This window comes from Aspergillus brasiliensis (genome assembly GCF_001889945.1).
Source record: "Aspergillus brasiliensis CBS 101740 unplaced genomic scaffold ASPBRscaffold_3, whole genome shotgun sequence".
NCBI classification, from domain to species: Eukaryota; Fungi; Ascomycota; class Eurotiomycetes; order Eurotiales; family Aspergillaceae; genus Aspergillus; species Aspergillus brasiliensis.
In genome coordinates this window covers 1,631,415-1,659,269 of record NW_027137444.1, presented here as the reverse complement: position 1 = coordinate 1,659,269, position 27,855 = coordinate 1,631,415, and the positions used below count along the sequence as shown (strand labels likewise).

Genomic DNA, 27,855 nt, shown 5'->3' with positions numbered 1-27,855 from the left:
CGGAATCCTTACTTGTTGCCTCGGAGGGTTAACCGTTAAGGTAAGCACCTACTATACGAGCTTGTGTATAGGCTGGGGCTTTGTTATGCCAAAACTAAATATAGAACTTTCTCTATATCATTTTCATGAGAGCTTGAAGTCTAAGGAGCTTTAGAAGGCTTTGTCACTAGATGATTGTACTAGTATCCAATGGGTCGATATATATCTCCGAGGGTCTCAGTTGGTATTCGGACAAAGACCCCTATTATGAGGCGATGTTAGGTTTGCGCAGGGTCTAGTATGACATAGTACTATCAAATCCGGTTTCACTGCCAGATGAACTATGTCGTGTACTAGGAAGATGCATAAATTACTGAATGATGTTTCTTCAAGCACTGCCATGTCAGCGTGCGGAGAGAGAGAGAATGCGCGGGGCTAGCCGAAGCTCCAACCGCCCGGACAACTAGCCGAAGTGAGCAAGCAGCTCCTCGGCTGGCAACAACTGTTCCCTGACGATCAACAATCACTATCTTCACCTATTTCCTAGAATGATGATGCCGCTTCAACGACTTGGAAGGCGACCAGTTGCTGGGATTGCCGCTCAATGTTCACCACTTACCACCCGACTCTTCTCCGTCTCGACCGCATCCCGAAATGCCCCTGTTTCCACACCCGGAACAACACCAAAGAAGCCTCACACCATTGATCCACGATGGTTGACTATGACCAAACGAAGGATCGGTAGATGTATGATGTTTGGCTTGAAGCCGCCACAGATTCAAGAAGCTGGGGAGATCTTACGTCAAATCGCAAGGGACTGGCGTGAATTGATAGCTGGTAGCGAAGGCTACCTGACAGATGAGACACGGAGGGGGCTATTCCAGCAAAGCGTCGCGTGGGGAGAGATGGTATGATATAAAGCCACTTGGTGCATGGCAGCTTACATATAGCATGATGCATATTTGCTAATGTAGGCGCTTGCATCGAACAGGACAGCATGGTAAGCCAGGAACACTCAAGTAACTAGTGATGTCGACTAACTCAGGGTCTAGGGTATGTATATTTCTTTCTAAACAGCATCAGGCCGTTGAATTGCGGCAAGGGGTCTAACATTCATGAGCGTCTGACTAGGACATGTGAACAACGTCACATACCCCCGATATGCAGAGACGGCGCGCGTGTACTATACCCGCAACTTTGCCATGCATATAGACCCGGCCCATAAGACAGAGTGGATGAATCTTGTCAGCTCGAAAGGCATCGGACTCATTCTTCGAAGTATCACGATTGACTACAAATTTGTACGATCATTCTCAGTCGAGATATAGGGCGGGTCGCTAACACCTCGTCTCTCTTTTACAGCCCATGACATACCCCGATAAAGTTACGGTTTATCATAAACTGGTTCACGATCCGACATCTCCTGATGCGCCTCGTCATGGGTTCTATCTCCATGCGATGATAGTCTCCGAGGCTCGCCAACGGCCCGCTGCCCGCGTTTCCGAGGACCTGGTCATCTATGACTACAAGGCAATAAAGAAGGCGGAGCTTCCGCCGTTTGTCATGGAACAATTCAAATCCACCTGGGATCTCCAAGAGCAAGCCAAGAGATACTGGCAGGAGCGCATCCTTGATATAGAAACGAGGGTCCGCACATTGGAAACAGAAAGCTGGGACCGGGAAGATGCGGTCGAGGATACCGGATCTGCGAAGCAGTGATGGAGCAGGCTGGTTTTCCCGCTTTCGGGCAACTTTGCAGACCGACAGATCTGAGATCGACAATGTACATAATAAATGAAGAGGATCGAGCGTAGGGCACTGGCATAGATCCTGCTACCAAGCGCGTACTGTAAGCATCGGGTGTAACGTATGTGTGCTTACTAGTATCTTACCTGATCTACATGGCATACAGTATGCGTATTGATACTAGCTGTAATCGATCACTTCAAGCATTCTGAATGAGAAAAAGGTTGATGATGGGCTTCATTACCACATACTGAACAACGCTCTTTGTGCATCTTCACTCTTAGATCGTTGACCTGACATGACTGAGATCTTTTTACCTCCCGCCTCATCCTACACTTTATAGAATGGCGAATTTGTCTCTCGTTCACTTCACCGAAACAACGTCAGATCAACGATGGCCATTACCTGTCCGTGGAATCTACAACGACTCAGATCCAAACATACACCAAAATGAAAAAAAGAAAGCAAAGAAAATCGGGTCATGCAGAAGTCGGTATACCCACTGTCTCTCTCCGATAACCAAATATTTTTTAATCTTCCCACCGATTGCGGAGCACGAGTGACCAAGCCCGCAGAATAAGTCTTGAAAAGCCTATGTTTCTCATGGCCTTTGCAAGATTTGGGTTAGCATACGACTTTCTTGCGACATATAAAGCAATTCCGCTGACGCCAATTTGCTGGTGATGCTGTACTCTTGCCTGGAGAAGCTATATACCGATAGATCTCTTCAGACCACGCATTGGATCTCTGATATCTCTCTCCATCAAGTTATAGGGAGCAGCGCCAGCGTAACTTACATTGACTGCAGGGAAGCTTTTATATCCGTCTACGGATCCTTCCATTAGAGGTTTCCAGTGAAGGCGTAGTGTTCGAAGAATCGGTATGTCGATTAAAGAGCTCGGTTGACTCGGCTCGGTTGTCGGCAGCTAATAACTATCTACCACTTGAGGCCGAAGCTCAGGTCCACAACTGCCATGTGATGCTTGGCCTAGCTCTCTTTATTTTGGAAATGGTACGCAGGCACAATGCTTGGCAGCTCTAATTTCTCAGGCTACAACATACGAATAGATGAATAACTACTCCAGCCATCTCGAGAAGTCCAACACACAGTTGGTGCAATGACACAGGCTCATGGTTGCCGTGGAATCCGGTTGCAATTTGTTGGTTCGTCACGGCTTGACCCGCTCCATTTGCGCCACAGAGTCTCTTCTAGACCCTCCCGCCTAGTGTCGCTGATCGGAAGCTTTCCCGGATCGGTATCAGTTCCAGTGCCCAGTTAATTGCTTGGTTTCGCAAGCTTTGACGCCAGTGCTCGGCTATGAGGCTCACCACAGGCAAAAACATTCATCTACGAAAGACAGCAGGGTATCTACATCTCGTCTCACTCTGTAATACTACTAGCATCAAGGGTCCAATACCCTGTGTTACAACAACAACGACACGACAAATGGACGGGATATCCCTGGTAATCATCTGACAAGGCTTGCGGGGCTCGACCGGCAAACCCTTCAATTTAGTCAACGCGTCTGTCCACTTTAGGGTAGAAACGGTCGATCATCCATCCGATTCCAAGGCTAGTCGATCTCTGTCCGTGAAAACGGCATTCAAATTAGGATACTTGCCTATCAAGCTGCATCCAGCCCGATAACCGGCGTATGGCGAACATTCCAATTAGTTTGTCATTCTAGGCAAATTGCCTGCGCAGTGGCATTTCAGAGCATTAAACGTTCCTACGGGGCGGAGTAGGTAAGAAATGGATCGTTTTGCTAATGTGGAGATGTTTCGGTGAAATACCGCTGTTTGGTATCATACAGTATTTCCTATATATAGCTGGGCAACAGCTAGTTAGTTATGTATTGAGGCTTATCTAATCTCACACCTGCTGCAGTCACCACAAGATGTCGTCGTCGTCAGTCTTTGACACTACTCCGAAAGCGATGGGCAATCCCCCAGATTGTCGGTGTCAGCTTGCTTTTTTCTTCAGGTCTCGTGGATTGTAATTCTGGTTCTTTTAATCTCCTTCGAGCAGGAAACCAATGGCATGACAATGATCTCCTTACATGGTGCTGTTTCGGACTTGGCAGGTATAAGCATTACGAGCATCATCTATCTATCTATCGGCTGTACAACCTCCCACGCAAGTGTCAACTGACAAGTCCAACGGCCACCCCATATGACTAGACAGCTGGGCAGGATATGCTTATCTTGACTTGCAAGTTACGAGCCAGAAGACATATGGGCCTCTTGATATGCCCACTTTGAATCCTACGCAATTCAGCTGGTCGAAAGATAACCAACTGGGCATATGCAATATGGACAGCACATATGACTATCTACAACCTAGTAGCTGCCAATGAGTTGGTGATGGTGTTGACCATGATGAATTTCAGCAGCACTATCCAGGGAATCGCCCACGCGAACAACAAGAAGCTATCCCGTGAAGGATGGGATCGCCAGATCGTCTTGTCTAGTTTGGGCCCTAGAGTCCTGGATTACCCGATAAAGCACGACCCCGGGTCTTGTCAGTGGATAGCGGGTAAGACGTGATATGTAGGGTGACTGCGTGAGAAGGAGGGGTAAGCGGACATTAACTGGCGCTGATTTCTGCGAGCCTATGAATGATAGCTTGCATTGGAGGGTAAGGCCAAAATGAACACGTAGTCCACCCCCGGCTTACGAGGCCGGCGTTCAGCAACCATCAGTCCATAGATGCTTTAGACCGAGAGGCTTAATAACTGTATTGCAGGTGACCGGGCTGTTGCTAGGTGACGGGGTGTTACAGCTAGCCTAATGTGCAGATATGTTAAAGTTTTATCTATTGGTGTGTAGGGAAGGTCAAGTGAAGATTTGCTTTCGATGCTTATGAGCATGTCAAGGAAATGGACTTTTTACACATAAACTCGCATCAGTCATATTTTGTGTTGACAAGAGGCTTAGATCCAGTAGGCTGTGTGAAGCCATCAGAGAAAGAAATGATTGTTCAAAGCATTTAGTGGCTGATATCTGGCCCCCATATCGATGCCTCGAGCCGGTGCCGGTGTCAGGAAGCAAGCTTACTTTTGAATGATGTGGCTGAAGAGCCAGGTGTCAATTGTTGCCCGTAATATTCCTGTTTTGTGGACACGGTTGTTTGAAGATCCAAGCAACCTCAACCTTCCACCAGAACAAGAACTCCAATTGGTCTCTTGAGCATCCACGATCTCCGTGGCTGGTCTCAACCTCCAGATCGCCCCAAAAATCGGTCGAGGGAAAGGGAATTTGGATAGCCAACCAGCCAACCGGAAGACAGCGCAGTGCAGGGTACGTCATGTACCGTATGATAAATGTCAGTAAAGAACCTTCTGTATCTGACAGAGTATGTATGATACTGTGACAGGCAAGGGTATTTTACACGCTGCCTGAGGCACACACAGCCGGATTGGCTGAAGGTGGCCGCCTTGCTGCCTTAGCGGGATTCCCTCTCGACGATCCGTTTCCAACCTTTCGTTTCGTCTTTTTCCCGCCTCGTCTATCCAGACCCAAAAGTCTACCAAACCTCATTCATTTTTCCCTTCTCTTTCCTCCCACCTCCCCCCCGCCACCCTCTCTTACTCACCCTTCCCCATATCCAATCCGATTCATTCTGACTTTCCTTTTCTCAACCTAGTCCTTACCTCTACCGACTTTCTATCCCCCTCTTGTCATTCCTTTTCCCGTTCGCTTCCTGGGTGCTACCTCCCCTCCCTTTCCTTTCCCACTACTCACCACCCCTTCTTCTCCCCTCTCCCTCCCCCCAACTCTTCTATTTCCCCCCGACGCTGTCTCCGTCCTCAATTCTCGCCTGGTCCAAGTCCTTGGCTCCTCCCTGCCAAGCTGACTCGGACCTGGGTGTTAGGCTCCCTCGTCCATGCCACGTTCATCGGCCACGGCTAGGAAGAGTCATAGCAATCGGCATGAGAATGGTATCATCGGTCCCGGAAAGAAAGTGAACAAGCAAAAGTCCAATGGAAATCTGAATGGGAATACCAACGGCGCCTCTGCCCCGAACTCTGGTCCCTCCACTCAAGTCGACTGGCCCGCATCTCGCTCTTCCAGCGATTCAGCCTTAACCACCTCATCGGCAACCACGGCAAGCAAGGTCAACGGCACGGCGGACACCTCGAAGGCGGATGGCAACGGGCGCGGCTTGTTAAACGGGTATGCTAAGGGTAACGCGGACATGTCTTATGGCCAGACGAATGGCGCCGTGCCCCAGAATAGCGGACTTGCCGGACAGGCGTCGCGGCGAACGGAGAAGCCGGCAACTGGTTCCAAGAAGTCGGGCTCGATCAATCCACTCCAGCTCGCGTCGACTATCCTCAAGTCCTGCCCGATGTACGACACGATCGCCATTCTGATCTTCCTTCTGCAGCTGCCGCCTATGGTTCTCACTCTGGTTCAGTTCCTCTTTGCTTCCCTGACCTTCATGCCTCCTAGTGGTGCATCGTCTGGCTCCTTGACCTCCAACTTTGATATCTTTCAGGGTCCCGCTGGAACGCCATCTCTTGGCACAATGATTGCCATGGATGGTTTCTGCTTACTTTTTTGGGGCCTTTTCATGTGGACATGGGCGCAGAACTTTGCGCTCGATCTAGCTCACGTTCAAGTTGCCATCACACTAGGTGGAGGAGGGTCGGGAAAGAATGGAGGGGTCAATGCTCTCTGCGTTGGCATTGTCCTCGTATTACATCTTATCCGCAGTAAAGGTATACAGGATTTTGTTATAGGTCATCTGCTCTCCGCCAAAATCGTCTCGCCTGATTTCTTATCGCAATACTCGCATCTCATGCCACCCGAGTTCCGTCGCACGGAACCGCAAAGCTCCCCAAGTTGGCTTCGCAGCCTCCTCGCGGTTCACATCTTGGCTCAAGCAGGCACCGCTATGGCAAGACGATCGATGGCGAAAAACCGGTCACCGGCTCCCCCTCGCAACGGCAAGCGTGTTGATACCGAAGCCTCTGCCGGGTCGCAGACACAAATTGATTCTGCGTTCGAGTCCGGGGCTAGCGTCTCTTCCTATATCGGTGCCGATGGTCAACTCGTTACGCCAGCAACTCACAAGGACGGCAGAGATAGACTCATGTCGGCAAAGAAACGCAGAAGACAAGCCAATCAGGTCCGGAGCCGTCAACCGTTCTGGGCTGCACTCGCGAGCACGAAGGTGACGGTGATGAGGGAATACGAGCATTCTAGGGCCCTCAACAAAACCGGCAGGGGGCTTATGATGACAGAAGAGGATCTTCAGGGCATTTCGTTGGATGATGGACTTGTTTGGATAACCGAAGTCGATAGCTCTACTATCAAGTTCGCCGCGGGTGACTTCACCTCCGTCGATGATCCCGCGCTTTCCGGAGTCTGTGAAACTGCTCGTCTGGGAAATGATGAAACGGAACCTTTCTACGTCTGTGTTAACGGCGCATTGTGGGCAACGGCAACGATCACCAAGGTGCAGGACGCTCCAAAGGGGTCAAACACGGTACACTGGCGGGGCGAAGTCTCGGGACTTGCTCCTAACTGTGCCTACACTTGCTCCTTTGTGCGAAGCGATACCGATGAAGAAATCTGTGTCATGAGCGTCAAGACACCTGCTGCAGCTGACGCAGAACAAGGTAAGGGAATACCTCGTTTAGCCTTCGGTTCGTTCGAAAAAGTTGGCTCACACTGGCCACCAGCAGTCTCTTCGATCCCAACACCTCCGCAACCGTCTTATCGTCCGTCGTCACCGACCACTACGCTCAAGAATTCGATCGTCAACGCCGAGGTCAAATTGAATGAGAAACGCGCCCGGCTAAGGAAAGCCAAAAACGACCACAAACTCGTCATATCCAAGATCAGGAAGGAACTGGATAACTACAATCATCGTCTGCAAAGTGGCACCGATGAAAACCGACAGAAGCAACGCTCGTTACAGCTTGAGAGAAACATTAAGCAAACAGAGGAAATCACAGCCGCTCTCGAGAGCCAACTCGACAATTTGGAGAACATTCCCGAGGAAGAACTCGAAGAATGGTCGAACCAGAAGTCCAAGTACGAACAGGAGTTGGAACAACTCAATTTGGCTAAGGAGGAGCTCGTTTCTGCTCGGGCCGCTGTTGCTCGTGAAGTGTCGTCGTTGGAGTCGGAGCTGAACTCGGCCATCCAGAGAAAGGAACGTCTTCAGGGCCGCCGTACCAGGGTCAATGAGCAATACGAGCGGATCGTCTCTGCCAACGCCCAGGGCTTGAATGAGCGGGAGCGTCGCGCTGCGGAACAATTCGCTCGGGAGCAGGACCAGGCGAAGTTGGAGGCCAATTTCCATGAGCAGTTTGCGAGCATCAGCCAGTCCGTGCAGGAGTACCAAGTGCGCACCAATCAACTGTGGCAGCAAGCTGCTGCTATTGAGCAAGCCATCCAGCAGCAGCAACAGCAGATGCTCTTGGATTCTGCTCCGCTTACTCCGGAAGGGAATCTGCCTGGTACAAACCCTCTGACTGAGGCACCCGGATTGTCTCTGGGGGCATTGACAACAACCGCACCCAGCACCCGATCTCTCCTGGGGCTTAGCTTCCCGTCGCTGAAGTCTAGTCCGCTACAGCATGCCTCGTCCCCTGTTGGTGCCGCTTCATCTCATCCAACTAGTCCAACACAGCCACCTTCTTACTTGCAACACTTCCCGACGTCTCCGCTTGGTAATACCGGCAACTACTTCGATACGGATTTTTCCTACCGTGACCGGTCTTTTTCCAACCGCTCTGCGCACAGCAGTCTCTACGGTGCTGATTTCTTGGACTCGAATCGTCGGGGTCCCTTCCAGCTTGATCTCTCCGATGCGGTCATTGAGAAGCGGATGGATTCGGGCTCCGAGGGAGTGACTCCTAACCCGATCATGAGACCTATCTCCACCCCGTTCCGGCGGGCCGATAGTCGTGGTAGCGGAAGTGGAAGCGGAAGTAGCGGTGCAAGCGGTAGTGGAAGTGGCAGTCCCAGCTCGACGGGTGGTAAGGGCAACTAGGCGAGGTGAAGGGACAGGGCTGTGGTTCTCTACGAGCTCCTCTGGCTTGTTCCTGGTTACGTTATGGTTCCAGTTACTGCTTGGTAGTGTTCATCTTCAGACGTGATGCTTAAGATTGCATGGTGGTTTACCTGCTTCGGGGTTCCTTGGCCCAGACGAATCCACCGCCGTGCGTCTTCGTCCTGGTATTCCATCGCCTGTGAACAAAGAAATCTTGTGTCATATGTAGAGCCTATTCATAATTTGCCGAAAAGCCTGTTTCTGCACATGTCGTTGTTCCAGTGTAGATGTCCATCTTATAGGATACTAGCTTTGTAGATTCCATAACACGACTTGCCTCGTTGGTCTTCAACCAAGAGCGCCATGGGTTATGACGTAGACTAGTATTCGACCCATAGCTCCGTATATATATGGCCCGAACACCCATAGTTGATAGATTGGTGCAGTTTGTAGTAGTCGTTGATTCGGACCGGTGTGACATTGGGAATATGAATGCTAGTAGTGGTAATAGACAACAACTCACAAGTAGTTCCACAGGTGCATCTCCATATCCGTCACTGACTGATGGGGACAAACAGACACAAGATAAGAAAGCAGCTCCTTTCAGACTGAAAAAGGTAGAGAGGTAGGCATAGTATATCTAAGCAAAAAAAAAGTAGATACGCGACACCTCTGGGACTCGAACCCAGGCGGGCGAACCCACAGGCTAATCAACTAGTACAGGAATGTAGTAGCAGGCCTGCGCCTTAAACCACTCGGCCAAAGTGTCCAGATCTGATAAGAGGGGGGCTTGAAGTGATTTGGAGCTGTACGAGGAAGCCGACTTTACATTCCGAACGATCAGCAGAAATTGGAAAATGGTGTAAGCTCCCTTCCAGTGTTGGAAAAGATTGGTTTTTTCAGATGGTTATCTGTTAATGAAGAACAGGAGTAGGTCTCGAAAATCTCCCATGTCTCTCTCTCGCACGTCGCGTGGGAAGAGTGGATAATAAAAACTTGGTCAAGTGGGCTTGACTTTAATGCTTGCTTGTTATAACACCCCCGAGAAACTTTCAACCTTAAGGATACAGATTCATTAGAGGAGGCATCGCCACCAACCAATCAGACACTTTGGCCGAGTGGTTTAAGGCGCAGGCCTGCTACTACTTTATTGTATTAGCTGTTTAGCCTGTGGGTTCGCCCGCCTGGGTTCGAGTCCCAGAGGTGTCGGTTACTTTTTGCTTTTCTCTCTTATGCATGTTGTCCCTGCCTTGGGTAGGTAATATGCATGGTATGTGCTGTTGTTTTTTTCCCCCTGAAGTAACTATTTAGAAGGGAGGCTGGAAGGTGTCATTCGTATACGAGTAACTTCTGCCTGCTCTTGGATTGCTAGTGTCTATTGTAGGCTTTTTGGTAGTTAAAGGCTCAAGATAATACACCGCTTTCAATGTGTTATGTTCTTGCTTTTTCAGGAGGGTCAGTTGTCGTGAAGTCAACTCCTAATGCTGGCTGCAATGGGAAATCTGTAGCTGATATAGCCTTTCAGGGACAAATTCCACCAATCAGACACTTTGGCCGAGTGGTTTAAGGCGCAGGCCTGCTACTACATTTCTGTACTAGTTGATTAGCCTGTGGGTTCGCCCGCCTGGGTTCGAGTCCCAGAGGTGTCGGTTATTTCTTTTTACCTTATGCATCACTGCCTTGGGTAGGTAATATGCATGGTATGTGCTGTTGTTTTTCTCCCCCTGTTGTATGTAAAAGGGAGGTTGAAAGGTGCCATTTGTGTAAGTTAGCTCTGGGGGGTAGCGGCGAGTAACTTCTGCCTGCTCTTGAAACTTGCCAATGTCTATTATAGACTTTTTGGTGGTCAAAGGCTCAAGATAGTATATATACTCATCACTTTCAATGTGTTATGTTCTTGCTTCTCAGGAGGGTCAGTTGTCTTTGGATCAATGTTGTGAAGTCAGCGCCTCGTGCTGGCTGGGATGGCAAGGCGGTCTGTGATATAGCCCTTTAGTGACAAATCCAATAATCAGACACTTTGGCCGAGTGGTTTAAGGCGCAGGCCTGCTACTACCTCATTGTACTAGCTGTTCAGCCTGTGGGTTCGCCCGCCTGGGTTCGAGTCCCAGAGGTGTCGCATGTTTTTCCGTTTTTGTCTGACACCGAGTTAATTCGGAATGCCACTGACTTTTAGGGTCGGTGATACCCGTCATTAAATGCTTGTCGACCGGGGTGTGCTCTTTGTTTCTGGCCATATATGAGAAAGGCTCCGAAAGAACAGCCCAGTATAAATAGCAACCTGAGTCCGGAAGCCAAAGCTTTGCTTGATTATACTTATAGGAACACGCCAATGGGATTCAAGAATCGCTACTTTTTAGCCAAAGGGCTTTCTCTGTAATCAACTGTGGTGTGAGGGAATGATGACTATTCAGATATGGGCCAACAGCTTATGAACCAATTGTTCACTTGGCTTATAGCATATTAGAGAGTAATGAAAGACAGACTGGAGACTCAATGATGCTCGACCAAATAAGACCTACAAGTCGCTACCCTAGTAGTATATCAAACCAGACGTACAAGAGCCTCCACAATTTCTGCCATTGCACGAGTATCATAAGATGCGTTGTGGTAATTTTGGGAGGACATGTTTTCTTCGCCTCTTACGAGGTATTCCTTGACTGACTCGAGTCGCCCTGAGGGAAGGTTGGGCAAGAGCTTTCTACACAAATCACCAATGTTGATTGGTTGAAAATTCGAAGATGCAAGATGAGATATCTTGCCGTGGATTAGCTCATCTTGCCCAGTGAGTATCCTGAGAAAACATTGCATGTCTTGAGCTGAAAACCAGGATAGTAGCTGTATCTTACTATGATCATAGCCACAGGCGTCTCTGATAATCTCAGTTATTCTGGAAGGGGGATCTCCATTCGTGTTCAGACTGCCATAGCACCTCAAAAACAGCGTCCCCATCATCTTATGCTTATTAGAGACGTATGGGGAGACGGCTTCTAGGAGTTCACCCATGGACATGCTGCAATCCACGTTACCCGCATATAGTAGTTTCCCATCAAGCTGTCTAATTGCAAGTTGCAGCGGAATCGGCGAGTATTTGGCTGGCATCGAGATAAACTCGAAGTCAATGATCCAGGTTCTGTCGGGACGTGAATAAAGACTTTTGAGCTGTAGTAAAGGTCCCCGCGTATCATCTGTGATAGATACATTTTGCCTAAATGCGCTGTCTGCAATCAAACCTCCACCCGACGTTGAGTCGGAAAACTTTACGGCATGACTGATGAGTGCCTTGGAGTGATATTGGCAGTAACATGAAGCTATAGAAGCCTGGGACTCTGGACAAGTGAAGAACATGCATCTTCTCTTCTCGTCAACGATATCCATTGATTCCTCCAAGCACAGCTTCAGTGCATGCGTAATTTTGCTGCGAACATTTCGTCCAGAGGTGACCCCAACATCTTCATGCTCAAACGATCTTTCTATGTCTGCAATATCCAATTTCGGTGGCATATGAATACCAGAAGCGTCAAAGTGGTGTGAGGACTGAGCTAGAATCTGCTCATCAGTCACCTTATTGTTGAGCGTGAAGTGGCTAAGCTTAATCAGCTGAAAAGGTTGCGCTGGCATTTCAGAGCATGATACTTGAGGTGCGCTCTTTAATATTGCGTTTATCACAAATCGGACATCTGTATACCTGCCATATATTGGGCTCAATGGTAATCCGTATCGGTAACTGGAATGCAAGATTGTGCTGTATAATGTCCATGTTGGAGCAAAACGGCGAGGCCTCCAAGAAGACGTTTGTAAGAAAAGCATCTCAACGTCTGTGATGTGAAGAACTGGGCTTAGCCTGAATTTCGAATATATAGGCTGGAGTCTCTGTAAAACTTTTGCATATGCTTAACCACCTGCTCTCGGTTGTCAATGCGTTTCCTCTTTCTTCCTTTACACTTTAGCAATTCGTGATCTATCGTCCAGCCTTGGAGGTATAGGGTGTCAGGAGCCACCTCATTTTCCACCGCACCCTTGAGAGAAAGTGACAGTGGCAGTAGAATTATCATATTGTCATTGAATACAAGCCAGATGGCCCAATGCTGTGGTGCACCTCGAAATGGTTCGTTGTAATCAAATCCAACTCGAACCGGAATTGCGGATTCGATCTGAGTTAGGAGTATAAGTATGAAAAAATGCTTCAGTAGAGATTCTCCTTAATACTTACTCTACCATCGTTATTCATCATCTGTTGACATATGAACATGACGCAGGACCCCATTTCGGCATAGCAAGGATCATGCGATTGTGAGCCAAGCCTTCTGCTGTCATAATTCGGAGCAAGCTCATACAACCGTGAGTTGATATACTGCACCCTTGAATTTTCTGTAGTTGGATAGTGCGTTGGTGACGTATTGCTAAGGGGAACCTGATCGCCGACACCCGAAGGCTGTGATGGCCGTTTCGTGCTGTCAACTGTGGCTGGTACATTTGGATGACCTGGGTGTGATCCTTCCACCTGGCCGAGAAAGAGGTAAGCCTCGGCAAAATTCTTGAGCCGGCCAAGGCGTCCTCCTTCTATACCAATAAAGGGAACTGGATGCTCGTAAGGGTGCAACTAGAATAGTTAGTGATTGTTTGACAAGCCAACTAGCAAAGATAAGTACCATATGGAAGTCACTTCGCCGTATGAAATGATGTTGGAACACCTGTTGTGGCAACAGCCTAAGGAAGGCATAATCCTCTGTTTCAAACTGATTCGGTAATTTCGAGGGTGGTACTTTGTGCCTCTGCTCTTGATGATCCTCGTTTCATGTCTGTAATCTTCTCCTTTTCCTTGATCCATCTCTGCAGTGTTCCTACAGAAATGTGAAGGATCTCTGATGCAGTAATTAGTGAGATAGGCCTCTCCTGTCCAGTGATGGGGTTAATGTGTTTCCGTGTTTGACAGAACTCGATCGCATTAAGTCTGTCCTCTCTTGAGTATATCTTGAACGTCCTTTTGTAAAGGCGACGTGCCAGTCTTTTATTTCCCACACTCTCAAGCAGAGACTGTTGGGAGTCATCAAGCGGCTTCCAAAGGGCAGAAACGCTATTTTGTGTGGTTTCACGGGCTGTTAACAAGCTTGGTATGTGAGAATCGGACATGATGGATGGGATACAGCTATGAAGTACTTCCCTAACCATCAATGATTAGAAAAATAGCTATAGGCTCTGAAGGATAGCACCATAACACTGGGATGCGCAATATATATATAGTAATCATGTGACTGGTCTCTGCAGTGAAGGCAAGGCCTCAAAAACCCTTCTATTATTGAATCTGCCTAGAGCATCTATCATCCGTTTGCTTGATAGCCACACGTAAGTCGGAAGTCTATTTTACCGCTAGACTTCCCGAAAATGGGCCGCAATCAACAGCATTGTCTTCCGCTCTTTAGTTTTCATGGCTTACTGGATGAAGCGCTTGCAGCATAGTGAGTCGTGTCATATGATAAGTATAGCACCAATCATGGTCTACCTACTAGCTCTCAAAATCATGACCTACAGAATTTATGATATATCAATGCCTGAAAAGATATCATTTATATGCTCGTAGCCATAGCTAGTTTTGTTGATGAGATCTTCTCGCTCTGTTTACTAGTCTGCCCCTTAGAAAAGCTTGTTTTCTGGTATATCTCTGCCCAAATTCCAACCCGTAACTGATATAATCCCGTTCACTGCCACCTAAAGGTTCATACTTATCAGGGAAAGCCAAGAGACAAGTATACTCCTTGTCCTCACAGTCGGTACCATCTCTAATACACACAAGCTTATCCTGCATAATGATCTCCAACTTGGCCATTGTTCCATTGCAGAAGAACCCGTCTTGCGGTGATATTTTGGAGCGAAGTTGTTCCGTCGATAGTATGCGCTGAAGAAGCGGATCGGTTATATCACAGACCTGCCAAGTATTATCGTCGGCCAAAAACTTCTTCCCATTAAAAATGTAGGAAATATTGTCGTTTCCCTCAAGTAGCTGTGGGAAAGCGAACACACCTTTCCTGGACCAGTCATGCTTTCCGGGCTCCACAACAGGATCAAACTCCATGCGGAAGGATATTGTCTGGTAAAAGCGGAAATCGGGCCTGGCCCTTGGGTCAACGCCGAACTTGATCGATGCCTTCTTCCACGGGCCATTGGCGAACATGTACCCGCAAAACGGCAGAGCTTCTCGAAGGTCGTTCTGATGGCGCAGCTGAACATGGCCTTTGATGACCCTGATTGTCACTATCGGGCGGTGCTCCAGAATATTATGGATTCGACGTGCCATTTTTCTGACAGTATCATTCAGAATTGATGATCCAATTTTGTCAACCTGATGGCTCCCGTCTGGGATCTTCGCGGCATCCATATTGATGGTGATGACACCTGCAAACTCTACTTCACTGAAGATTTCGTCGTTATCCTCTACGTCTTTGCCGGCATGATTGGGGGTATCTATGACACTTCCATCGGTCGTACTGTCGTCGTCGTCGTCGTCGTCGTCGTCGTCGCTGTAGTTTGCGTTTCCTTCGAGAGTCATCGAACCCGTTATCTCATTAGTTCGATCCTTATTGTCTTCGTACTCTTGTTTGTTTCCACTCTCATAGCAACAGATAACTTCCTTGTTTTCGTTTTCGCCCAATTTGTTGCTGACCACATGAGATGATCTTTGAAGGCGCATGGCGAACAGTACTGTTCGTCAAGGATTGTCAGAGGTCTTAGCCAGAGCTCTTTCCTGTGGAAGAAGACTTGCAATACACAAGCTGGCCCAATAGGCTTAGCGGATAGGACTTGGGTGACGGTCGTTTGGTTGGTGAGTTAATGGGAAGCGGAAAATAACCCTAAAGAGGTAGTATGTATATTGAAGTGAATCGTGGGGCAATAGAATGGGGTCCAGCCCACGCTGTAACTCATTCAGCTCTCTTATGCGCCAATTTGAGATTCAAATGATCAATGCCTATGATACGAAAGTTATACAAAGGAGGTAAACGGCATCGTGCATGTTGCTTGGCGTGTCTATGCATGTCCGCGCAAGGTAAACATTTTGGTCTTCTGTGTTGCCACTAGTATGCGACTCGCTTTATCAACATACCAAAGAATTAGTCTTACGTATGAGGCTCACACAGATATGCTAAGAGCGAGATATCTAAGGGACTAATCTATTTACAAAAAGAACTGGAAGACATTGCCTGCGGAATTTCGTAGAAACCGAGGATATCAAGTGTGTATAATATACAGAGGTAACTCCTTGAGAGGCTTCAGAACTCTAGCAATAAGGCGTGTATGGCCAACATCTAGAGAATCATGTGATATGAGAGGAGAATGGGATGGTTCCCACGATTACTGAAGGACGTCTTTCATATCTCGTGACCCATTTCCCAGAAGTGGGTATTTGCATACGTCAGGCAAAGGTCTGCAGCTTTCGTTTCGGAGTCAAGGCTCAACAACTCTCCTGAAAGCGCTCGGACAACAGTTCCCACGACGATCGTGTGGTCTTGAACCTGTATACTTTGTGGATGAAGCTGACACTCCAGTACGAATGGAAAGTCCTCCAATCCTGTAGATGTAGCATCCTGCTTCCTCCGCAACAGCGGAAGTGGTCTGCCGGGAGCCTCATTGTCACGAAGGGTATGTTCATGCGCAACGAACTCATAATCACTCTTCCCCTCCAACAGGGACAAGTTGTGGTTGCCCTTGGAAAAGTCCCGCGCAAGGGTAGCTGTTGCCTGTCGGGGAGCCAGGAGGTGTACAAGAAAGCGCTTTGACGATTGAAGTGCGCTAAGCGTCTCGGAGGGCCGGCGCACGTTGAACGATATGACGGGTTGCGGACTGAGTGTAACGGTGTTGAAGGAGGAGACGGTCATTCCGCGGAAGGCCTTATCTGCCGGACCGTTGGGTTCGGTGGCCGTGATGATAGCGACAGGGTAGGGGACTCGTCTCATCAAGAGACGGACTTGATCGGATAAGGAGGCGACATCACTTTTGATATTTTGAGCGCCTGTCAAGCCGGATTGAGGGTTATTAGCGGCTGGGGCGACTTTGGTGATTGTTCTGCGGGATTGCAATTGACCGAGTCGGAGAGCTGTTCCAATGGTTGGTGCACACTGCCCTTTACGTGAAGACAATTAATTAGCGCGTACAATTTAGGAGCATGAACGCAACCCAACTGACCAGTGAATTGGCCCACCGTCCGACAGGCCGCAAGTATAGATCTAGAGTAAGGGAGCATTATTATCCCGCAGCGGACGGAGCTCGTAGCTCACGGAAAGACGGGCAAAAGGACAGAGGAGAGGAAAGCAACAGAAAGACTCTCGGAGCCCTCCAAAGTCATCATGAAGACGCAGACGAAGATCCCTCAGCGGTTCAATGGGCAATCATGCTTAGCCAGCTGACCGTAGCACGTAAATCGGTGGTTCAAACAAAGTCGAGTTGAAACTCCGCAACAAGAAAAAGAGCAGCCACGGGATGCTGACATAATCCCCGTCCTTCCGCCCCGAATAATTTGTCTCTGGCCAAAGACAGACGAGAAGATCACCGCAGCGTCGCAGTCTCCGGCCTCAATCCCAGTCAATTATCCCTCCTCGGCCGATATACCCAATCCCCCGCGGGTGTCCTCTCAATTCATAAATATCAATCCCGGCCGCAGAAAAACAATGTCTCTCAGCACACCCCTCCGCCGCACCGCGGTCACCACCTCCCGTCTCCAGACCTCCACCACCTTCATCTGTTCGCAATGCCGACATGCTAGTCTCCTTCGTCGTCCTAGACGCCCTTACCAATTCACTCAGTTGATCACACTGTCGGACGGCAGCACCTTCACCCACCGTACCTCCTCTCCTCTCCCCGTCTACCGCTCGACTCGTGACACGCGCAACACTCTGCTCTGGAACCCGACTTCAAGCAAGCTGAAGAGTGTCGAAGATGATGAGGCCGGTCGATTGGCGGCCTTCAGAGCCAAGTTCGGTCGCAGCTGGGATGTGAACACGCCCCTGGAGGACTCTTCGAAGCCGACGGACAAGTCGGCGCAAAGTAAGGAGGCTGCTGCTGCGGAGGCCGCTGCCGCTGCTGAGGAAGAGGACGACAACCTGCTGGATTTGATCAGTTCGTTTGGTCAGGAGGAGCAGGAGGCTGCTAAGAAGAAGAAGGATTGATTGGTTAGTTGGTTGATTGGGTTGTGCCAGGGTGTATGTATGATGAGTAGTGAGGGCGATTCATGGACGTTTTCCCAGGTTTTTCTTTTTCGATGTTGTTGTTATACGATACAGATCTTGTTCGGCTTTCATGTACAGTACATCATACCATTTGAATGGAGTTTCAGCATCGGTGGTTCAAGACTTTCTCTTTTTCTCGAGTGTAGCCTTTGCAGTGTCTTCGAGTTGATGCGAACAAGCCAGGTTAAGAGCCATTACTATGCTACATTGAAGCCATTGATATCAGGGCGCTGCTACAGTGATCCATCCCATTGGATACGTATGAACGACTCGCCATAAGAAAATAAACAAACGTGCGCCGCTCCTCTCAGTAAGCAGGCAAAGTGATGATTAACGTTGGGTAATACCGCAAAGGGGAGGGTGGAGGGGACATCAACAGGTCGTCGCTTTTCTTTTATACAGAGTCAGACAGGTAGAAGAACCGCCTATGCCTCCTCTGTCGGAGTAGCTTCAGCGGTTTCCTCGACCGCAGGCGGCGCAGGAGCATCGCTCACTCCCGCGGTGCCGTAGAGGGGATTGCCTTCTTCACCCGCGTCCAGCTGCAAAAGGAACGTTTCCCAAAGCTCAATCAACTAGGAGTTCTACGTTAGCAAGCATTCGGACAATTGGTATGCCAGGCATGTAGCTACTGACCTCCTTTTGGGCTTCCACTGCACTCTCCAAGAAGGTCTCAACGCCAGATTTGAAGTCTTCCACCTTCTCCTTCTCGAATCGCTGGAGCTCATTTCGCATCAGTCGACCCATATCCTCGAACAGTAGCCGTGCCTGATGAACCTTCCTCTCGGCATCGGCCACATCGGCATTAACTTGGGTCAGACGATCCTGCTGCGTTTTACCCTGTCTGAGGAGCTTCTCTTGGGTATGTTTGCGCTTCTGCATTTCCGCTTCCGCCGCGTGCCAGCTGTGGAAAGCCTTCTGGCGCTGGGAGAAGGCCGTCTTCACACTTCCAATCAAACGAAGATACTCGTCAATCGTGATTCCCAGAGTGAGAACATCCTGTTGAGCTTGGCGTTCGTACAGCTCCCTTATGCGTAGCTGCAGGTCAGAGAGGCCGTCCAGAGGGGTAGAAAGCGCAGGAGACAGCTCGACAGCCGCCAACGCATGAAGTGAAGCCGAGAAGTCACCAGCAGCCTCGGCCAACCCCTTGCGCTGAGCCACCACCGTGTCAACCGACTTCATTAATGCCTTGAGTTGATTCTCTAGGGCATCCAGGTAGATCTTCCGGTCATGGAACCACTGGGACTGTCAGCACAATGACTCGCTCGCACTCGCAGACAAACTTACATCATCATGCTCGACGAACTTTCCACCACCACCGACGCTAATTCCAAAGGAGCTGAACATGCCCTTGTTCTGACCAAGGTCCGGTTCCCTGTTTTCCTTGTTCTTCACGTCCATGTTAAATGTTTCGCTCTCGAGGAAGATTTTAAGATCGCCATCATGCTGGAGGATAGGGTGCGCCGCGATCTTGTTCAGCATCCGCTCGAGGGCAGCCCTCCTAGACTCGACGAAGTTCGTATCGAAACGGCCCACCGCTTGCTTCTCCGGAGGAGGGGGAACAACGACACCGGGGTTGTTGTTATGCATGGAATTATAGAGCCAAAGGAAGTCACGGTATCTGCGACTGACAGTAAACTCCGGTTGTCGGTAGGCTTTGGAAGTCGTCTATATGTAGCATGAGCAGAGGCCCACAGCATCCCACCAGAACGACATACCTTGGTTCTCACTTGATACACAATATGACTGCTGGTGAGATCTCCGACCTTGTGCGGATCGCCAACAGTGATATCGAAGGTCGGGTTCGCAGCCTTTTCCACGCTGATACTGGGCTCGGTTTGCCGTTTCGCCCCTTCCGCGTCGCTCGGGGGTTGTACCGGCGGAGGCCCCCGAAACCCTGCACCATCCTCTTCCAGATTCACGGAATCCGCCAATCCAGTTCCCGTAGATGCTTGGGATGCAGATGATGTGGGACGAACATTGCGCCCTGAGAAGACCTCCTTCTGCGGCGGGGCAGGTGCCTGCTCAAGGGGACTAGATTCCGCCTTGTCCCCAAGCGGACCAAGGGGATCAAACGAATCACCCACCGCCTCTAGCTTCGTCGCTTGCGCATTGATCCTTCGGGTGCCTCGCGGGCCTCGTCGTACAGGGGAACGGGGGGCACTGGGGCTAGCTTGTTGTGTCGATTGATCGGGAGCTAAGAGGTGTCGTCATCAGGTCAGAAAGCTCGGACAAGAGGTACAGGGATGCGAAAGCCTCATTTAGGGACATACACGTTTCTTCTAATTCGGATCGGGATGCCTGGTGGGTGGTGCTCGATTGCGAAGGCACGTCTGCATAACTGCGTTAGACGAAGCACGATGCGATTGTATCCGGTGACTGCCTGGTTGCTTACCGCCCCACGGGGAATCGCCAGCGTCGAGATCCATGAGAGAGTCAATATCAAACTGGAATAGACCGAAAAGCAATAGGTGTCAATTAAGGATAGAAATGAGCAGGAGAATCGAAAGACAGCGTGAGGGGTTAGGGAGAGACCGCAGTCGGGGGAGTTGGAGGGAGCGACCAGGTTGCCGTAGCCCGATGATCCGCGCCGTTGTCCAACTACGGATTAGGGTTCCCCCGCCAAGCTGGCTGACCTCCATTTGAACTTGCACCTATTTACCATTGCCCGTCTAAAAAGGCGTACTTCTGCCTATGGAAGGCAATGCAGATTTCTGTTCAATGCTTACAGTCCAGTGGAATTGACCACTTGAGGAGGGACTAACACACTTGCATGCTGGATGAATTCCAGTCCCAAGCCAGTACATTCCCCGAGAAACATACTAGGCACTCAGATTCCCGGCTTCGGCTTCTTACAAAGAGGTGCTAGACTTTAGTATTTCTCCAAGTGGATCATTTATTTTTATGTCATATGTATCATCATCACAACCGTGCGGTCCAAGACAGAAGACCTCCAACTGCTGGACTTCACAAATAATTGAGCGTTTCAGCGAACAATTCCTTTCAGACTACGTTTATTTCACCCATGGAAGACCAAGCTTGTGCATCTCAACAGCAAGCTGGAACAGGTAGTCTAGACTCTCACACTGAGTCTTGGCTTTGACAACGTCGTCGCCCCACACGTAACTATACACAGAAATGAGCCCGCCGTCACTCGGAAGTCAGGGGTTGAGAGATAGAAACTTACATTCCGTGTCTCCGCACAAGGACAGCATAGGTGTCAGGATATTCCTCCATCGCCTTCTCCAAGCTGCCCGTGAGGTCTTCCTCAAACGCGGTGTTATCGATGATCGGGATGCGAAGAGTGTCGTAGAATCCCATCATGCCCTTGCCCTTGCCCCGGGGAATACCCTTAATCTGTTCAATGTTGCTGATCTCGAAGCAGGCGTCCGGGCCCTTCTCGCGCTCAACCAGGAGGGTCACCAGGACTGCCCACTGAGAATGAGTGTGGATACAGCAGCCAGCCCCGCGCTCAAAAGCGGCAAGGAACAGTGGCGTGCATGCCGAGGGCTTCAAGTCGAGCGGCTTGCGAATATATTTGCGTTCGGACGGAGGATATTTGGGCGTGGGAAATTCCAAGACGAAGATGTTGTCGGATTTCATCATCTCCTTCTGCACGCCAGAAGGAGCAATGAAGATATGGTTATCGCGACGAATGGAAGTCTAATGCATAATGAGAGCGATCAATCAGCGATTACTCATGATCGCGATGAAGGTGCGACAAGTGCTTACCCCGCCACCAGTACCGGTGACCCAGCCCCAATTGTAGAACCGGCGACAAAGATCAGGGATCAAGTTGGCGGGATGCTGGGGGTCAGACGACTGGACCAAATGGTCATTGTTCTCTTTTTGGATTTCTTCGGCCATGGCGATGGATATTGCGCGTGGTTGAAAGATCGATTAAATAGGAACAGACAGCTCGGGCGATCGGCTTTAGGGTGATCGTCACGAATTTCAAGTGCTAAATCGGCAGTCGATCTTCCCTGATTTATTCAGATAGGAAAATAAGAGCTATATATTTGAAATACAGCGACAGTGTCTTGAACGTCGTACAGGTGAGCCAAGTGGACGTTTGACAGAAAAATCAAAAACTGTCAGGCGGCGGGGAGGGGAAAGCAGAAGCAAATCACTTCACTAACGCCTTTGGGTGGATTAAGGTAGCGGGGGGAGAGTGTTCGCGCCATCGCCGACCATTGGTGGACAAGCAACGGAAGAGAGAAAGTAATCTATCTAAACAACGTGAAGCTGTGTAAATCATAGTCCACCAGGCAAAATGGTAGTTGATCGGATCTTTTTATGTGGTTGTTTGCAATGGGCCGCAAGGTCCTTACTTGAGAGTAAACATACCTACTATAGTCATTATAAGCTACTGAGAGATAAATTACATGTGTCACTGGATTCCAATTCCATGAACTGCAATTATTCTAGACTTTGGACCTTGGACTTACTTACTAAACCAAATACAATCCCGAGGAACGGACAAATACCAGCAGCCGATTTGCACCCGCAGAACATTGGAGAAGCGCGACTAGCCAGATCGGGCAGGCGGGACCTTTCCTCAAGGAGCAGCGGCAGCGGAAGAGGCCACCTTGAACTTCCCAGCTTCATGCATTGCCTTGCGTCTTCTTATATAACCATCGCTCCAACGGTTCCCTTCTTTCTCTTCTCCTCTCCCTTTACCTTCCCCGTGCAGCTACTTGACTGTTGAGCTTGCCTTCCTCTCTCTCTCTACTTCAACTCTTCCCCTCTCCGGAGGTTCAATTGCTGGTGCGCTTTGTTCGCCTTTCTTTGTTTTTCTCCTTCGCTTCCTCTCTCGGACGTTCTGGTTTAAAGAGCGCCGGTCGCTATCCACCATGCGTTTCAACGCTGCTTTGACTTCTGCCCTGGTCTCCTCGGCCTCCATCATGGGCTATGCCCATGCTGAGGAGACTGAGAAGAAGCCCGAGACTACCTCCTTGGCCGAGAAGCCTACCTTCACCGTGAGTATTTCCACAGACTGACGTGGAGTTGCTGTCGCGCCCTGCTAACTATGTGCTTCCAGCCCACCTCCATCGAGGCTCCTTTCTTGGAGCAGTTCACTGATGACTGGGACTCCCGGTGGACTCCCTCTCACGCTAAGAAGGAGGACTCCAAGTCCGAGGAAGACTGGGCCTATGTTGGTGAATGGTCCGTCGAGGAGCCCACTGTCCTCAAGGGTATGGAGGGTGACAAGGGTCTCGTCGTCAAGAACGTCGCTGCCCACCACGCCATCTCGGCCAAGTTCCCCAAGAAGATCGACAACAAGGACAAGACTCTGGTCGTCCAGTATGAGGTGAAGCCGCAGAGTAAGTGAAAGACAATTGCTGCGCATGCTGAGTGCTGGGGCGTTAACGATAGTCACAGACTCCCTGGTCTGCGGTGGTGCCTACCTGAAGCTTCTCCAGGACAACAAGCAGCTCCACCTCGACGAGTTCTCGAACGCTTCTCCCTACGTGATCATGTTCGGTCCCGACAAGTGTGGTGCTACCAACAAGGTAAGAAGATCTTGCGGAAGGCTGTCTAGTGCAGGCGCTGGAAACAGAAACTAACACCTTCATTCTGTTAGGTTCACTTCATCTTCCGTCACAAGAACCCCAAGACCGGCGAGTACGAGGAGAAGCACCTTAAGGCCCCTCCTGCCGCCCGTACCTCCAAGGTCACCGCCGTTTACACCCTGGTCGTTAAACCCGACCAGACCTTCCAGATCCTGATTGATGGCGAGTCCGTTAAGGAAGGTTCTCTCCTTGAGGACTTCAACCCCCCTGTCAACCCCGAGAAGGAGATCGACGACCCCAAGGACAAGAAGCCCGCCGACTGGGTTGATGAGGCCAAGATCGCTGACCCCGAGGCTACGAAGCCCGAGGACTGGGATGAGGAGGCTCCCTTCGAGATTGTCGACGAGGAGGCTACCATTCCCGAGGACTGGCTTGAGGACGAGCCTACCAGCATCCCCGACCCCGAGGCCGAGAAGCCCGAGGACTGGGATGATGAGGAGGATGGCGACTGGGTTCCTCCCACTGTTCCCAACCCCAAGTGCCAGGATGCCTCCGGATGCGGTCCCTGGTCTCCCCCTATGAAGAAGAACCCTGACTACAAGGGCAAGTGGTCTGCTCCCTTGATTGACAACCCGGCCTACAAGGGACCCTGGGCTCCCCGCAAGATCGCCAACCCTGCCTACTTTGAGGACAAGACCCCCTCCAACTTTGAGCCCATGGGCGCTATTGGCTTCGAGATCTGGACCATGCAGAACGACATCCTGTTCGACAACATCTACGTTGGTCACTCCGCCGAGGATGCTGAGAAGCTGCGCAAGGAGACCTTCGATGTCAAGCACCCCGTTGAGCTGGCTGAGGAGGAGGCCAACAAGCCCAAGCCTGAAGAGAAGGCCGCCGAGCCCAGCGTTAGCTTCAAGGAGGACCCCGTGGGCCACATCAAGGAGAAGGTCGACAACTTTGTCCGTCTCTCCAAGCAGGACCCCATCAACGCCGTGAAGCAGGTTCCTGACGTTGCCGGTGGTCTTGCCGCTGTTCTCGTCACCATGATCCTCGTCATCTTCGGTGCCATTGGCGCCAGCACCCCGGCTCCTGCTCCCGCCAAGAAGGGCAAGGAGGCTGCTGGAACTACCAAGGAGAAGACTGGTGCTGCCTCCAGCTCCTCTGCGGATACTGGCAAGGGTGGTGCTACTAAGCGCACTACCCGCTCTTCCGCCGAGTAAACTGGTGCAACTATCGGTGGAACAGCACGCAGGGAAGAAAGGGGGAGAGATTAAAAAAGGCGAAAATGTCAAAAAACAAACAAACCAGGGATATCCTAACTACATTGTGTTTTTATTTTATACCTCTGTTGCAGCGTTCAATCAATGATTCATTTCTGATTCCAAGGTGAAGAAGGCCAGCCGGGGCAGCTGCGCATCCGTTGCCGCCTATACAAGGAAGAGGATAAGCAGACCTCAATTGGAGGGTTCTTTGGGAGGAGGTTAATGCAAGTGAGCTGTGTAAAAGTAGCCAAGCTGCAGAATTCTATTGTTGGTTTCTCTACGGAGTAGTTCACGGAATGATCGGATAGATTTGTGACAGTTCAAGCGGTGTCGCATTTTTGTGACCGATCGTCTGGGGGTGCGGAGTCCCCGGTTCTTGTACATCGTCATCGGAGAAGGGCCGATACCAGCCTGTTACTTGCACAGTGGTCTCTATCTTCGAGAAGAGTTGAAGGTATCCTACAGCTCCCATCATGGGCAGATCTGGCTCTACCGGGACTACCTACGGATAGATCATAGTAAAATCATAGTAGTCGGCAGGAGTAGATGCTCTCTCTAGGCTAGCAAGCTAAGCAAGCTGCGAAATTACCCATAACTAAGGACAACCGCCGGCTGGATCGGGCAGGCAGTTCCGGGTGGCGGTGTGATTGGCTGGAGGCGCCGAGCGTTATCAGAACCTCGGTGGAATGCGCATCAATACGGGGAAAGTACCAGACCCAGTATGAACCTGGTACCTGAACTGCCTCCACGTATTTATCTACTTACTTTGCCTCCCTTCCTGCTCTCCAACCTCCCTCCCTTGGATTATCTCCTTTGCTCTTCCTTGTCATTCGGATTCGGACTTCCTTCTCATTTTCATTGTCCTTCTGACACCAATCATCCATCACTCGTATTTCCTATCTTCCACCTCTCAATCATGGCCGCCCGTCGGTCTATTGTCCGTTCCATCCCCGCTCTCCGCGCCGCCTCTCCCCGCACGGCCGTGACCACCTCCAGATCTGTAGCTGCAGCTTCGGCCTCGAGGCGTCTTTCTACTGTTATAATGCCCTCTTCATCCTCGACAACTTCTCCTGCAACAACCAAGCTCTCCTCATCCTCTACAGCCACCATGTCAGCAACCCGTCGACTCCACGCCACTGCCCAGCAGTTCACCCCCGCAACTACCTCCGCGGCTACTACCGCCACCGAGTACCCGACGGACCATAGCCCCATCGCCAACCCCATCGACACCGCTAATTTCCTGGACAACGAGTTTGTTACTTCCAAGGCTACTACTTGGATCGATCTGCACGATCCTGCCACCAACAACCTTGTTACCCGGGTGCCGCAAAGCACCGATGAGGAACTCCGTGCCGCCGTCGAGTCGGCCGAGAAGGCCTTCCCAGCCTGGCGCGCAACCAGCGTTATTGCCAAGCAGCAGATCATGTTCAAGTTTGTGAGCTTGATCCGTGCAAACTGGGACCGACTTGCTGCATCCATCACCCTCGAGCAGGGCAAAACCTTTGCCGATGCTAAGGGTGATGTTCTCCGCGGTCTTCAAGTTGCCGAAACCGCATGTGGCATTACCACCCAGCTAACGGGCGAGGTGCTCGAAGTGGCCAAGGATATGGAAACCAGGAGCTACAGGGAGCCACTCGGTGTGGTCGCTGCCATTTGTCCTTTCAGTAAGTGATCCTGCGCCCATCCTGCAAGCCTCGGTGACATTGTCCGACGCTAACCGCTCCCCCTCCCTTACCGGCAGACTTCCCCGCAATGATCCCCCTGTGGTGTATCCCCATCGCTACCGTGACAGGCAACTGTCTCATCCTCAAGCCATCTGAGCGGGACCCCGGGGCTGCTATGATCCTGGCCGAGCTGGCCCGGGAAGCAGGCTTCCCTCCCGGTGTCATCAACATTGTCCACGGCTCCGCCAAGACAGTCGACTTCATCCTCGACGAACCCGCCATCAAGGCTATCAGCTTCGTCGGCAGCAACCGCGCCGGAGAGTACATCTACACTCGTGGCTCTGCCAATGGCAAACGTGTTCAGGCCAACCTGGGCGCCAAAAACCATGCCGCCGTACTCCCAGACTGCAACAAGAACCAGACGCTGAACGCCATCGTCGGAGCGGCCTTCGGTGCTGCCGGCCAACGCTGCATGGCCCTAAGCACAGCGGTCATGGTTGGCGAGACCCAAGACTGGCTTCCTGAGATGGCTGAACGGGCCAAGGCACTGCACGTCAACGGAGGCTTCGAAGAAGGTGCCGACCTCGGCCCCGTCATCAGCCCCGAAAGCAAGAAGCGCATCGAAGACCTGATCGCTAGCGCCGAAGAAGAGGGTGCCACCATCCTCCTTGACGGCAGAGGCTACAAGCCTGAGAAGTACCCCAATGGCAACTTCGTAAGTCCACGACCCATCCCCTCCCTTCTACTCAATCATATCTCTTTCTAAATTAACACCAAAATCGACAGGTCGGCCCCACCATCATCACCAATGTGACCCCAGAAATGAAATGCTACAAGGAAGAAATCTTCGGCCCCGTTCTCGTCTGCCTGTCGGTGCCCACACTAGACGATGCTATCGAGCTCATCAACAAGAACGAGTACGGAAACGGAGCTGCCATCTTCACCCGCTCCGGCTCTACTGCCTCCCGCTTCCAGAAGGATATCGAGGCCGGCCAGGTCGGCGTGAATGTGCCCATCCCTGTGCCGTTGCCCATGTTCTCTTTCACCGGTAACAAGAAGAGTATTGCCGGTGGTGGCGCCAATACTTTCTATGGCAAGCCCGGGTTGCAGTTCTATACGCAGCAGAAGACGGTGACCAGTTTATGGAGAAGTGAGGATGCTGTTAGCACCAAGGCTCATACGGTGATGCCGACTCATTCGTGAGGGGGACTCGTCTGTCAGTTGGAGGAAGAGGAATCATGTTAAATTGCATGGGATATAATGATCGTTTTTTCTATTATAAAATACCATTTTGTATGCAATTTCGGGTCTCTGAGTGGATGAGGTTTATTTATTAAGATGCATACTTCAAATTGTCTCTGCGTTTATTCATCCATACCCTCTCTCTCTCTCTCTCTCTCTCTCTCTCTCTTGGCTAAACCTTCTCTCTCTCGCTAGGTGTACACCCCACCTATCACTAAGAGCCTC

General features: G+C 50.5%; 10 protein-coding genes and 4 non-coding genes across 14 annotated transcripts; 8 read left to right on the top strand and 6 right to left on the bottom strand.

Annotated features, from left to right (window-relative positions):
- Positions 1-407: 407 nt before the first annotated feature.
- ASPBRDRAFT_39884 (thioesterase family protein) lies at positions 408-1,980 on the top strand. The gene is made up of 4 exons (XM_067624238.1): positions 408-887; positions 971-979; positions 1,110-1,280; positions 1,342-1,980. The coding sequence occupies exons 1-4, from the start codon at positions 528-530 to the stop codon at positions 1,696-1,698; spliced, it is 897 nt and encodes a 298-aa protein (XP_067481942.1). The 5' UTR covers positions 408-527; the 3' UTR covers positions 1,699-1,980.
- A 3,133-nt stretch (positions 1,981-5,113) lies between these two features.
- On the top strand, positions 5,114-8,794 carry ASPBRDRAFT_39881 (putative ubiquitination network signaling protein). The gene has a single exon (XM_067624237.1). The coding sequence runs from the start codon at positions 5,612-5,614 to the stop codon at positions 8,732-8,734; it is 3,123 nt and encodes a 1,040-aa protein (XP_067481941.1). The 5' UTR covers positions 5,114-5,611; the 3' UTR covers positions 8,735-8,794.
- A 604-nt stretch (positions 8,795-9,398) lies between these two features.
- Positions 9,399-9,503, bottom strand: ASPBRDRAFT_t67. Its single transcript has one exon. It is a non-coding gene; the product is annotated as a tRNA-Ser (tRNA).
- Positions 9,504-9,838: 335 nt separating this feature from the next.
- Positions 9,839-9,943, top strand: ASPBRDRAFT_t91. The gene has a single exon. It is a non-coding gene; the product is annotated as a tRNA-Ser (tRNA).
- Positions 9,944-10,278: 335 nt separating this feature from the next.
- On the top strand, positions 10,279-10,383 carry ASPBRDRAFT_t92. Its single transcript has one exon. It is a non-coding gene; the product is annotated as a tRNA-Ser (tRNA).
- A 365-nt stretch (positions 10,384-10,748) lies between these two features.
- On the top strand, positions 10,749-10,853 carry ASPBRDRAFT_t93. Its single transcript has one exon. It is a non-coding gene; the product is annotated as a tRNA-Ser (tRNA).
- A 425-nt stretch (positions 10,854-11,278) lies between these two features.
- On the bottom strand, positions 11,279-13,867 carry ASPBRDRAFT_52726 (uncharacterized protein; the record flags this gene model as incomplete). The annotated part of the gene is made up of 5 exons (XM_067626940.1): positions 11,279-12,607; positions 12,634-12,888; positions 12,948-13,337; positions 13,387-13,463; positions 13,501-13,867. The coding sequence occupies 5 exons, from the start codon at positions 13,865-13,867 to the stop codon at positions 11,279-11,281; spliced, it is 2,418 nt and encodes an 805-aa protein (XP_067481940.1).
- A 422-nt stretch (positions 13,868-14,289) lies between these two features.
- On the bottom strand, positions 14,290-15,693 carry ASPBRDRAFT_458557 (uncharacterized protein). Its single transcript, XM_067625496.1, has one exon. The coding sequence runs from the start codon at positions 15,420-15,422 to the stop codon at positions 14,322-14,324; it is 1,101 nt and encodes a 366-aa protein (XP_067481939.1). The 5' UTR covers positions 15,423-15,693; the 3' UTR covers positions 14,290-14,321.
- A 43-nt stretch (positions 15,694-15,736) lies between these two features.
- ASPBRDRAFT_39879 (flavin reductase family protein) lies at positions 15,737-17,140 on the bottom strand. Its single transcript, XM_067624236.1, has 2 exons — positions 16,913-17,140; positions 15,737-16,850 (listed from the first exon to the last, which is right to left on the bottom strand). Exons 1-2 carry the CDS (start codon positions 16,968-16,970, stop codon positions 16,099-16,101), a joined length of 810 nt encoding a protein of 269 aa, XP_067481938.1. The 5' UTR covers positions 16,971-17,140; the 3' UTR covers positions 15,737-16,098.
- A 136-nt stretch (positions 17,141-17,276) lies between these two features.
- Positions 17,277-17,892, top strand: ASPBRDRAFT_204784 (mitochondrial 54S ribosomal protein bL31m; the record flags this gene model as incomplete). Its single annotated transcript, XM_067621718.1, has 1 exon — positions 17,277-17,892. The coding sequence occupies exon 1, from the start codon at positions 17,395-17,397 to the stop codon at positions 17,890-17,892; it is 498 nt and encodes a 165-aa protein (XP_067481937.1). The 5' UTR covers positions 17,277-17,394.
- Positions 17,893-18,377: 485 nt separating this feature from the next.
- Positions 18,378-20,378, bottom strand: ASPBRDRAFT_119003 (sorting nexin 1; the record flags this gene model as incomplete). Its single annotated transcript, XM_067617217.1, has 6 exons — positions 18,378-18,524; positions 18,556-19,188; positions 19,237-19,617; positions 19,668-20,146; positions 20,223-20,282; positions 20,345-20,378. The coding sequence occupies 6 exons, from the start codon at positions 20,376-20,378 to the stop codon at positions 18,378-18,380; spliced, it is 1,734 nt and encodes a 577-aa protein (XP_067481936.1).
- Positions 20,379-20,739: 361 nt separating this feature from the next.
- On the bottom strand, positions 20,740-22,254 carry mde1 (methylthioribulose 1-phosphate dehydratase MDE1). Its single transcript, XM_067624235.1, has 3 exons — positions 21,682-22,254; positions 21,137-21,612; positions 20,740-21,075 (listed from the first exon to the last, which is right to left on the bottom strand). The coding sequence occupies exons 1-3, from the start codon at positions 21,814-21,816 to the stop codon at positions 20,964-20,966; spliced, it is 723 nt and encodes a 240-aa protein (XP_067481935.1). The 5' UTR covers positions 21,817-22,254; the 3' UTR covers positions 20,740-20,963.
- A 548-nt stretch (positions 22,255-22,802) lies between these two features.
- On the top strand, positions 22,803-24,682 carry clxA (calnexin; the record flags this gene model as incomplete). The annotated part of the gene is made up of 4 exons (XM_067622420.1): positions 22,803-22,928; positions 22,991-23,273; positions 23,326-23,462; positions 23,534-24,682. The coding sequence occupies 4 exons, from the start codon at positions 22,803-22,805 to the stop codon at positions 24,680-24,682; spliced, it is 1,695 nt and encodes a 564-aa protein (XP_067481934.1).
- A 773-nt stretch (positions 24,683-25,455) lies between these two features.
- On the top strand, positions 25,456-27,800 carry ASPBRDRAFT_39874 (CoA-acylating methylmalonate-semialdehyde dehydrogenase). The gene is made up of 3 exons (XM_067624234.1): positions 25,456-26,388; positions 26,466-27,103; positions 27,175-27,800. Exons 1-3 carry the CDS (start codon positions 25,641-25,643, stop codon positions 27,589-27,591), a joined length of 1,803 nt encoding a protein of 600 aa, XP_067481933.1. The 5' UTR covers positions 25,456-25,640; the 3' UTR covers positions 27,592-27,800.
- Positions 27,801-27,855: the final 55 nt, after the last annotated feature.